General features: G+C 53.9%; 1 protein-coding gene across 3 annotated transcripts; it reads right to left on the reverse strand.

Annotated features, from left to right (window-relative positions):
- Nucleotides 1–7,961: 7,961 nt before the first annotated feature.
- Hras (HRas proto-oncogene, GTPase) lies at nucleotides 7,962–10,970 on the reverse strand. 3 transcript variants are annotated; one of them, XM_038310388.1, is made up of 6 exons: nucleotides 10,850–10,970; nucleotides 9,838–9,989; nucleotides 9,460–9,638; nucleotides 9,169–9,328; nucleotides 8,377–8,502; nucleotides 7,962–8,229 (listed from the first exon to the last, which is right to left on the reverse strand). In XM_038310388.1, exons 2-5 carry the CDS (start codon nucleotides 9,946–9,948, stop codon nucleotides 8,383–8,385), a joined length of 570 nt encoding a protein of 189 aa, XP_038166316.1. In that variant the 5' UTR covers nucleotides 9,949–9,989; nucleotides 10,850–10,970; the 3' UTR covers nucleotides 7,962–8,229; nucleotides 8,377–8,382. The 3 variants fall into 3 exon arrangements, with proteins under 3 accessions (XP_038166316.1, XP_038166323.1, XP_038166332.1); XM_038310404.1 differs by lacking the exon at nucleotides 7,962–8,229 and adding an exon at nucleotides 8,993–9,073 and having other exon boundaries at nucleotides 8,367–8,502; XM_038310395.1 differs by lacking the exon at nucleotides 10,850–10,970 and adding an exon at nucleotides 10,114–10,653 and having other exon boundaries at nucleotides 7,962–8,502.
- Nucleotides 10,971–11,033: the final 63 nt, after the last annotated feature.

The following is an 11,033-nucleotide window of genomic DNA, read 5'->3' on the forward strand; positions in this document are numbered from 1 at the left end:
ATGGAGTCCTGGCCTTCCTACTCATCTCCCCTGTTGGTGACCTTTCTTGCCCTTGTTGTTCTGGGTTTCTGAGAAACTTGCAAGATTCCTGCTCTCAGAGTTGTTTAGCGACCCTGCTTCCTGAGTACTCATTGCCTTGGCCCTAACCCAAGGATCCAGAAATGAGGTCTCCATCCTGTTGGCCCACCTGTCTGGGTTAGGTATAAAACCACCTTGGTGATGTGGTGCGGGAGAATTGTCTGTATTCTGTCAATCATGTTTTAAATAATTGCTGATTGGCCAGGCAGGAAGTATAGGTGGGTCAACCAGACAGGAAGTAGAGGCGGGGCAATAAGAACAGGAGAATGCTAGGAAGGAGGAAGCCCATTCCTCCCAGTCTTGCCCAGACGCAAGAAGCAAGATGTAATCTCCCCGGCTGAGAAAGGTACCATGTGGCTAACATAGATAAGAACAATGGGTTAATATAAGCTATAAGAGCTAATAAAAAGCCTGAGCTAATGGACCAGTTTTATAACTTATAGAGATCTCTGTGTGATTTTCTCTGGGACTAAACGGCTGGGGGACCGGGCAAGACAGAAACCCCAACAAGCAGCCTGGCCCTCATGTTACAGTGATGTACAATAAAGGCTTCTGATTCTGCAACATCCAGAGTGTGTGTTTCATTAATCCTTACATCCTTCCCTTGGACTCGGCATCCAGGCTGCACTAGTGCGGCAATTAATCAAAGGAAAGATGATGGGCAAGACGTCTCCAAAACTGTATATTACCTGAGCATGATGGCAGGCACCTGCAATCCTAGCACTCAGGACACTGAGGCAGGGTGATTGCAAGTTCTGGGCATGGGTAGTTATTGGTGGGAGGGTCACTAAGCAGGACTCTATCCCTAAAGACCATTTTTGCAGCTCAGGAGTTGCTGCCAGCTGCCTCTAAGATCCTATGGCAGAATGTCCTGCCAGCTCTAGAGAGATAGCAAGCAACTCCCCTGGGTCATACCTGGCCTAGCTCTGTAGTTAGTACCTTTTGTTGCCTTCTGTAGTCCCTAATCTTGTCCGAGAGTTTCCCATGGATACAAAGCCTATGCAAAACTTGGTTGGGGAAACCCCGGAAAACCATGGTACCTCATGAATCACACACACCCACACCACGTTACTTGTGACAAGATCCAGTTGGATCTCAAGATTCCATGACCTGAGAAAGGTGTGTTCCCGTGCCATGAAATTAATTCACCAGCATGACCTGGCCAGGGTCTGCACCTTTCCTGCTTTTTTCCAGCTTGGCTGCCTCAGTGGTTTTTTTTTTTTGTTTTTTTTTTGTTTGTTTGTTTGTTTTTTTGTTTTTCGAGACAGGGTTTCTCTGCAGCTTTAGAGCCTGTCCTGGAGCTAGCTCTTGTAGACCAGGCTGGTCTCGAACTCACAGAGATCCGCCTGCCTCTGCCTCCCGAGTGCTGGGATTAAAGGCGTGCGCCACCACTGCCCAGCCTCAGTGTTTTAAGTAAAAGGGCAAAGCCGCGTCCTAGGGCCACCCCAAGAAGGAACAACTCAGCTAATGTGGTCATTTCTCACGTTCTAGCAAAACTGACAGAGCTGACACAAGCAGATAGCTAAGAGCTGGAGTTAGTACAGGACAAGCACAGGGTGATGTGCTGAGCCTGTGCTGAGCCGAGAGGCCCTGAGACCCCCTGCTGCTCTCAGGTGCATACTACTTCTAGGCTCCTCAGAAAGGGAAGCACACTGTTTTGACCCTGAGGACACAGGGCTTGGTTTCCAGGTTACTACCATTCCTCCAATGTTACCTTGATGAGGAAGAACTTGATGTCAAAGCTTGGGCCACCCCAGTTCAAGGGTAGCAGTGCCACCTGGTGGAAAGGAGGAATCAAAGTTTGCAATTTGAGCCCTTGTTCACTCTTTAACCATGAAAGGCAAAGTCCACTTTCAGGAGGTCTGACCTCTCCTGAGAGCTATGAGTCAATATCCCCATACCCTGGTCCTCCCATGCTCAGCCTATGCCTGCCACTCAGGATTATTAGTCTCCCTACATACTTCTCCACGGGTTTACTGAAGACCCACTGAGGGTCCTGGGACAAAGATGATCTCCACTGCTAGGATCCAGAAAGCCAAGAACCAAGGGAAATACCAGACACTATGTTTGTATCCTACTCAGATTCAGTCAGGAGCCTAGGTCTCCCACTAACTGGGGAAGCAGACAAGGATATGGCCAATTTCATGCCCTGGACACTAGTCCTGCCCTAGTGGCAGCAATACCTGCTATGTCTCCACCTGATATCTCTCCCAGGCCCACGTTTCTCATTTTGTGAGAAGCCTGTCCCCAAGCCCATCCCACCCTTAGGATAAGGAACTGAGCCCCAACTTTCCAAGGAAGAACATTAAGTGTCAGTGTTGGGGAAGAGCAGGAGCAGGGACAGCAGAATCCCAGGAGGTGCCATGAACAAACCGCGTTAGCCTGGGTTAGCCTGGCTTTAATGGCATGTGTACAGCCCTCCCGCTAAACAGGGATAGTTCAAGGTAGCCCAACCCTGGCGACTACCTGGGTATCTGAATTTTAGGAAGAGGTTTACAAATGGAAAATAAAACAACAAAACCAACACACACACCCAAAACAAACAAACAAAACAGAAAGGAGAGAAACAAAAAGAGTCTCTGGAAGGTCAACATTAAAACTGAGCTTCAGCTAGCCATGGTAGCACATGCCTTTAATTCCAGCACTCAGGAGACAGAGGCAGATAGATCTCTGTGAGTTTAAGACCAGCCTGATCTACATGGAGAGTCCTAGGCTAGCCAGAACCATGTAGTGAGATTCGGCCTAAACAAACAAATAAATCGACAGGACTTCTTCCAGACTGATGAACGGAAAAGAAGGTATGATGCAGATTTGGGGTGGGGGTAAGCAACAGGCCAAACATTCTTAGGACAAACAGTATGGGGACCCAGAGCCACAGCCTGTGCCAGAAGGCCTGTAGGGAGAGGACAGGGGCATGGGTCCCAGGAGGACAGGCAGGAGTCTGAAGCAAGATTTAGGAGTCCAGAAGGAGGGGTGATACTACCAAGGGACCTTTTTTTATAGAGAGCAGCCACATCTGTCTGCTGGGTACCATAGGCATCAAACCCTAAACAGGAGAGGCTGGGACCTAGGTGGCACCCAAGGAGAATGAATGATAATGGGAACAAATAATGGTGCACGGTGAAAAGCACTCTCCACGGTGCCCTACAGAGAGGGCACCAGGACAAGGGACTCCTGGGCCTCCACGTGCAAGTAAAGACCTATAAAGTGACACAGAGCTGGCCAGCCAGTGGAGGTGCAAGGCTAAAGGGCATGCACTGCCTGCTGTAAGAAGAAAGTACTCCTGAGGGGAGACTAGGAACAGACTGGAGGTTGAGCAGGGACTCCAGCAGTGTGGAGGTCAGGTGTGGAGCTTCCCCATCAAACACCTACTAGGCCTACTCCTTGGAAGACACTGGTTTCTTACAGAGCCAAACTGATGACTACCACACGAAGGCTCTGCACTCTGGTTCAAACCCGTGGGACTATATATTCCAAAGACTGGAACTATGTGCACCAACAACAAAATAAATCAACCAGAACGAAACTTGAACTTCATCCACTGGGTCCCTGACATAGTTTACCCTCAAAAATAGAAAGAGCTGTGCCCAGAGAAGCTTGCTGCATGCTTGGTGCATGGTCCCAACTCAGTTTGGGTTTCCTTGCCAGGGACTGACATAGTACCAGTGGGCATGGACACTTTCAGGCAGCAGCCTTGCCACTGTGACGTCTCCTATGGGCAATATAGGGCCCTGTGACGTGGGTCACACTGTGTAACCACGGGTAGGTGTCCCATCACCACTGCTGCTTCGACGGTTTGTTTCCCTGTCTCCCTTGAGCAGTACTTCTCTTCCTCTTACAGGAAGTGGTTCATTTCCTCCCTCGGTCCTGCAACGTCACCTCCAGGCCAGCTCTATCACTAAGTAGGCAGGACACAGCAGTGAGGATTAACTGATCACTGTGGTGTAGCAAGGAGCTAGGGCTTCCTGGTCTAGGACAGGGATTGAAAGGGTGTGGGGGGTTCTAGCTCCTGGTTACCTCTGGACCTGACTCCTTCCTGAGTGTACCCCAGAACCCCACAAGTATGGCAGTGCTGCAACATGCTATCCCAGAAGCAGCACGTGACAGGCTACTGAAATACCCAGTGGACACTACTGGTCCTCAAGCCTGGATCCTGAAAATGCCATGTTACTATTCCAGCCCAGGAGAGTCAGAGGTTTCTATGTTCCTGAACCCTGTAAGAGAATAAGACCAGGCTGGGTGGTGGTGGTGCACACCTTTAATCCCAGCACTTGGGAGGATGAGGCTGGTGGATCTCTGTGATTTCGAGGCCAGCATGGTCTACAGAGTGAGTTCTAGAGTAGCCAGGACTGTTTCACAGAGAAACCCTGTCTTGAAAAAAACAAAGAGAACAAGACCAGCAGGCAGTCCCCAAGATGGCTGCTCCCTTCCCCAACCCACTTTCTAGACCTCCTTCCAGCCTCTGTCCCAGGCAGGGCTCCCTGTCCTCTGGCCAGAACCCTGGTGTCAGGGGGAAAATGCAGAGGCTGCACATTCAACTTCCGTGGGACCTCTGGCAGCCTCCCAGGGATCACAACCCTCTTGGGTGATCTCCTACAATGACTTTTGACTCCTGAAAGCAGGGACCACTGCCTGGGTATGGGCCAGGTTGTCACTGTCCTGATGATGGTCCTCAATAAGGAAGATGCCTTTTGGGCATCGGCCCAGCCGCCAACTCACTAATGAGTGGCATACCGTCCAAGTTCAGTAGACAGCTTCCCATGGCACCAAACAGCCAGGCTGGGTGACAGCCATACTGATTAATGATGGCAATTTACAGTCACAGAACCTTCCCTTCCCTACTTGTTCTGAACCACTAGACTGTCTGCGATGGTCAAAGCACCCAGACCTGTCAAACGACTCCCTCACGTCCCTCATCAGCCAAGAACCCTCTATGCATACACAAACCAGGTGATGTGTTCCAGTCAGTCATTCTGCATCTCTCACCATCTATAGCCAAAATCCAGAAGACAGCATCAGCCTAACCATGTCCTCTCCTCATCCTGAGTCCAAGAGACAGCCACAAACCTCCAACCCTGTCCTTGTCCCCTACTAGCTTCATGGGCCCGATAGGCTGCACAAACCCTATCTGCCATAGTGTGCCTCAAAGCCTACCCTGCCCTTCAGGAACCAAGACACAGGCAGGCAGCAAGTGTAGCTAGAACCTGTGTGGGTGTTCCTCCTTCCTTCTCTGAGGCTGCAGCTGCATAATGGGGACACAGAGTACAATGAAGGGAAGCCTCAGGTTCCTGGGACACCTGCTACTGTCCCCAAGCCATTGCTCCGCACCTCTGGAATGAGCTCTATTTGTCGGTTATAGGCTCTCAGGAATCTGCAAATGGTTCCAGCCACCACTTTTTGGCTCTCAGCTTATGAGAATGAGGTAAAAAAAAGCATGAGTGAGTGAAGAGACCTGCCTCATCCCCAGAGGCGCTGGGCTGGACCTGGAATAGAGAGGTTTGGGGGCCATGAGAAGCAGGAGACCCTGAGGAACTCAGGACAGTAAGGAGATCCCAACTGTCCAGGACTCCTGCAGTGTTATAGCATCGAAGAACAGATAGGCAGGGACCTTCCTTGCTCCACAGTGCCAGTTTCCAGTCCAGGGTGTGACTGTCCCAGGAGCTCCCCAGCTTCCAAAAAGGCCAGGAGAGTCCATATCTAACAGGTGAACTAGGCCATAGACCTTCTGCCTTCCTGCCACACATCCCACAGCACAAGACAGAGTTTGAGCAAGTGCCGTTGGCAGACCCAGCTAGGACAGATCCAGGGAGTCTCAGCAAGACCCTTATCCCAGAGTCATAGCTGCTAAGTCTAGCCCTGAGCAGCTACAAGCCTGATTAACAGCCTCATGGAATCACCTCTACAGAGAACCATAGGTTGTGTGCAGGGCATTGGTCCCACCTGGACAGGTGACACCCTCTCATGCCTGCTGTATCTGCAGACGTGAAGCCCCCTGAAGCTCTGGGATATCTACATTCTGGAGGATGAGGTTGTGGGTCATGACCATGGCAAAAAAACAGCCCTCAATATACATGAAACTCACTTCTCAAGTATCCAAACAGACCTTGGCTCGCTGTGGGCCACACTCAAACAATCATTTGTGTTACCTCTCCAGCCCTGAGTGTGCCAGCCACAAAGCGTGGGCCAGACCAGCTGTGGTCAGCTGGGTAGGGTGCAAGGTATTGTCCCATGCCCTAAGCCCACCCCGTACACAGATAAAAAGAGTTGAGGCTATTTTCCTGGCAGGATCTCTCTTTGGCTGTGGTCTTATGTATACAAGACCAGAGTTAGAAACAAAGGGCACAGTAGCCTTAGCAAGATGGACCTGGGCACAGGCAGGACATGGACGATGACCTTTCCCAGGGCCCAGCCCAGAACTGAACTCCGTACCTTTGAGAACCTCCCGAAGCCTCTGTAGGACATGCTGCTCCAGGCTGAACTACACAATGCTAAAGTATCTTCAGGCCTCCATTGTGGAGTCTTGAAGGATGGAATCTGACATTCTTCCCCTATTAGCTCCAGTGTGAGGTCTCTTCCCAGGGCAGGCAAGTCTAGGCCCCACAAGCTTTACACCCATATTTCCCACCCTACTGCTTCCAGCAGGGACACTAAGCTCCTGTCCACCCTTACAGTCATAGCCCAGAATGTGCCCAGCCTACTAAAACCCCCAAACAGGGCCAAAGACAACAACTAGCATAGCAGGCCCTGTCTCCAACCCACCTATGACCAACATAGCTCCAAAGGAGCCACTGAAGCTCCAGATACTTCAGGAGCCTCAAATATATGTGGACGGAGAAGCAGAACATTTGGCTGCTGTGGAAGAGTACAAGTGGGGTGCCCTACTAACCAACCTACTCAGCAGCAGGCCCTGCATCATGCCTATGGGAGACCCCTTATATCCTAAGTGTTCTCCAAAAGAGGGAGTTCACCCAATTCCACCCAATTGAGAGGGTAAAGTGCACCCACCAAGGGCCCCAGCAGCCAGGATGAGGAGAGACACCCTCCTATAGCCATGACCAGTGCTAGAATAGGCCCTGGGCATGGCACGCCCTTTAGGAGCAGGGAGCAGCTACCTGGCAGTCTTGTGCCTCTCAAGATCATACAGGTAGCTGGGCAGCATTGGCACACGCCTTTAATCCCAGCACCTGGGAGGGGGGGCAGAGGCAGGAGGATCTCTGTGAGTTAGAGGCAGGCTGATCTACAAAGCTAGTTCCAGGACAGCCAGAGCTGTTACACAGAAAAACCCTATCTCAAAAAATGGAAGAAAAAAAAAAGACCAGACAGGTGACTTGGAGAACATCTGTACACTTCAGAGAGGTGGTAGGAACTGGTGAGGCAGCTTTTACCCTCTCAAGGAGTTAAGATTGCCAGGCTCTAGGCACTGATGGGACAGAGGCCTGAGGCCACACAGAAAACACTAGGGCCCTATTTCCAGAGTCCCCCATCATTGGTCAGAGGGATGCAGGATACTGGGGCAGGGCAGGTCTTATACTCTGCAATTCTTGGGGCTATATATCATGAAACCCAGAATGCAGGAAATGTGTTTCCTGCTGAAGACAAGGGATACCATACCCTCTTACTCGTAAGCCCCCCTCCTCCCATTACTTAAAGGACAATAGGTCACTTTTCATATCACCTGACTATTCTTGTGTTGCCTAATGCTTTCTGCAGGAAACACAGACAGCTGGGGCAGACAGAAGGAAAGGGCCGCACAGTCCAGGGTCCCAGGCTGGCCAACCCAGCCTCTTCTCAGAAACAAGAACAAGGCAGATGATGAGGCCCAGGTTCCCAGTATCTTCTGTGAGGCACAGGCACTACACCTCCTACTCCCAGCTAGAGACAAGTCAAGACCATCAAATAATTTACTGTGATTCAACCTGTGCCCCATAGGCACCCGGAGGGAACTGAAAGGGGTTGAGGGCTGGGGTGCCAGTGGCAATAGGGACAGTTCATGACAGTCAGTTCAAATTGTCCATGCGAAGGTCTTGGTCATCTCTGTCCACCATTCCTGGACTGGACTGGCTCCAGCATCGCTTCCTTCCTTCCTTCCCTCCTCTTTCCTTCCTTCCGTCTGTACCTCCTCCCTGCATCCGGCACCTCCACGTCCTGAGCCTGTGCCGAGATAGGCACAAAGGACACCACTGACGGCAGGCAGGGGGATTGGCAGGATGGGGGGGGAGCAGGGACATCAGAGTGGATATGAAGTTCATCTGGCTAGCTGGGGCCACTGCCCCAGACGTCTGCTGGTCCCTGCCTCACCTGGCGTCAGGACAGCACACATTTGCAGCTCATGCAGCCGGGGCCACTCTCATCGGGAGGGTTCAGCTTCCTCAGTTTATGCTGCCGGATCTCACGTACTAGCGTATAGAAGGCATCCTCCACACCCTGGGAACAGAGGGGCTGGATCAGAGGGGACTCTGAGGATGAAATGGGTGCTGTCTGGGTAAGAAACTCCTGCCTGGATCAGGGAACACCCCGACCCTGGAAAACAACCCTTCCTCAGCTGCACAACCAACACAAATAGGGAGCTGGGCTCTGCCCATCTAAAAGGCACAGGGTACTTTCCTTAAGCAGACTCACTCCAGAATATCCTTGAGAAGTCAGAGCCATTCAACTGAGGACTCTCCCAGACCCCCAGTATGGCTCAGGTATGAACACCCTGACTACACTTAAGGGCTCAAAACTAGCAGGTACCCGTAGGACACTATGGGGACAGGAAGGACTAGGCCCCTGGGTCACCGCTCCGGCCTGGCTCAGGGCAGCTCTCTCCATGGACCCCCTCTTGCCCTGGTGCTGTGTCAACTCAGAACTGCAGGGCATAAGCCCAGACCCTGGCCCTTGCCTCCCTCACAGCCCTGCCATCTGGGAGACTTACAGCATGGGGGCCGCTGGGTCACATGGGTCCCGGGGGGTCCCAGAGGGTCCCGGAGCTGAAGCCAGAGCCAGAGCGGCTGCCCTGTGTTGAGGGAGAGGGCGATGAGCTCTGCTCCCTGGCTGGGGTAGGGTGGGGTAATTCCCTGTCTAGATGCGGAGAGTGAGGAGCAAGCTCACCTGCCGGGTCTTAGCTGATGTCTCAATGTAGGGGATGCCATAGCTGCGGGCAAGGTCCTGGGCCTGCCGAGACTCAACAGTACGAGCGGCCAGGTCACACTTGTTCCCCACAAGCACCATTGGCACATCGTCTGAGTCCTTCACCCGTTTGATCTGCTCCCTGGAAGAGGATGAGGAGTGTGTGAGCCAGCTGTATCCAGGACATTCAGGAGAAGACATAAAGCCTCAGTGTGCACACAGAACCTTCCTCGCCTGTGCCATGGGCTCATGGGCTAGCCATAGGTTGCTTACCTGTACTGATGGATGTCTTCAAAGGACTTGGTGTTGTTGATGGCAAACACACAGAGGAAGCCCTCCCCTGTGCGCATATACTGGTCCCGCATGGCACTATACTCCTCTTGACCTGCTGTGTCTAAGATGTCCAGCAGACACGTCTCCCCATCAATAACCACCTGCTTCCGATAGGAGTCCTGTAGAAGAACAGAGCTTAGGGGCTCCACCTCTCCTTAGACAGACAGTCCACAGAGCCGGCCCACCCTTGCACCTCTCATGCTCTGACGGATCAGGTGGGAGCCAGACCCAAACCACCTGCAAGCCTTGGCTGCGTGGGCCTGTCCTGACTCTTACCCATGACTGCTGCCAGAGCCTGGGCAGGTAGCTAGAGCTCACCTCTATGGTGGGATCATACTCGTCCACGAAATGGTTCTGAATCAGCTGGATGGTCAGGGCACTCTTTCCCACGCCTCCAGCGCCCACCACCACAAGCTTGTATTCTGTCATCGCTTCTATAGGGGCTGCCACTCCAGGAGCTCCTGCCCCACCTGCCAATGAGAACCATTCTTAGTCAGGCCCGGGTCACTTGAGACTGCTAATAGGTGCCTGACCCAAAGGCCCTCTCCAGCACTGAGCAGACAGGCCAGCCACAATAGTGGCCCAGTCACTCACCTGTGGCACCTCCAGCTGGGACAGGGAGGCCCCCCACCTCCTCCAGCAGCACTTAATGGCTGTGTGAGGAAGCAGGGAGAGGCCCCCAAGGCAGGGCTGACAGCTGAGAGCTTCTCCCAACCACGCACCCAAATTAGAAGTCGCTAGGTAGGCAGAAAGCCTCAACTGGAGGCGCCTGAGGGCTGAGGCCACCCCCCCAAAAAACAGGTCCTGCCACGGCGGCCTCAGCGTGCCCAGACAGGCCAGTGCCAGCCTACAACCGGCTCCGGCCCGCCGGCATGTGGGTGCAACCGACAAGTATTTACTGAGCGCCTACTGCATGCCAGGCGCGGTCCTGGCAGCGGGGGAAGGGAAGGGACCCTGTCCTCCGCTGAGACAGACCTTCCACAAGGGGCCAGGGAGTCTTCAGCAAGCAGGGGGGAAAAAGCGGCTGAGGGTGTGGGAAGCAGGTGACTGCGGGAAAGACTCATAAGGGGCGCGAAGGGTAGCTGGGGAGCAGAAGGCCCTGACTGGGGCCAGGCGCGGGTGTCCTTGTAGCCCCGAGGCCGGAGCGTGATGGCCGCGGGGCGCAGAGTCTCCGGAGGCCCGGGCGGCGCCTGGCCGGGAGGGCGGCCACAGGCGGGGCGGGCCGGGCCGCAGAGGCGGGCAGCCGGGCGCTAGGCACGCTGCCGGGCTACGAGGAGCGAGGAAGCACCGATCACCTGCGCCCCGAGCCCCACCCCGCGCCCGAACTCACCGCTTGCTGGAGCGACTGCCCCCGGGGCCGGGGCCGGGGCCGGGGCAGGGCGGGGGCGCGGACCGGCGCCGGCTAGGCCCGCGCATGGGCTCCGTCCGCGGCGGGTGCGGCTCGGGCTGCGGGCGCCGGGCGCGGACGGCGGGGACTCGGCCGGGCCCGCGCTCGCCCCGCCCCGCTCCGCCCC

The sequence above is a fragment of the Arvicola amphibius genome, chromosome 1 (assembly GCF_903992535.2).
Source record: "Arvicola amphibius chromosome 1, mArvAmp1.2, whole genome shotgun sequence".
Classification (NCBI taxonomy): domain Eukaryota; kingdom Metazoa; phylum Chordata; class Mammalia; order Rodentia; family Cricetidae; genus Arvicola; species Arvicola amphibius.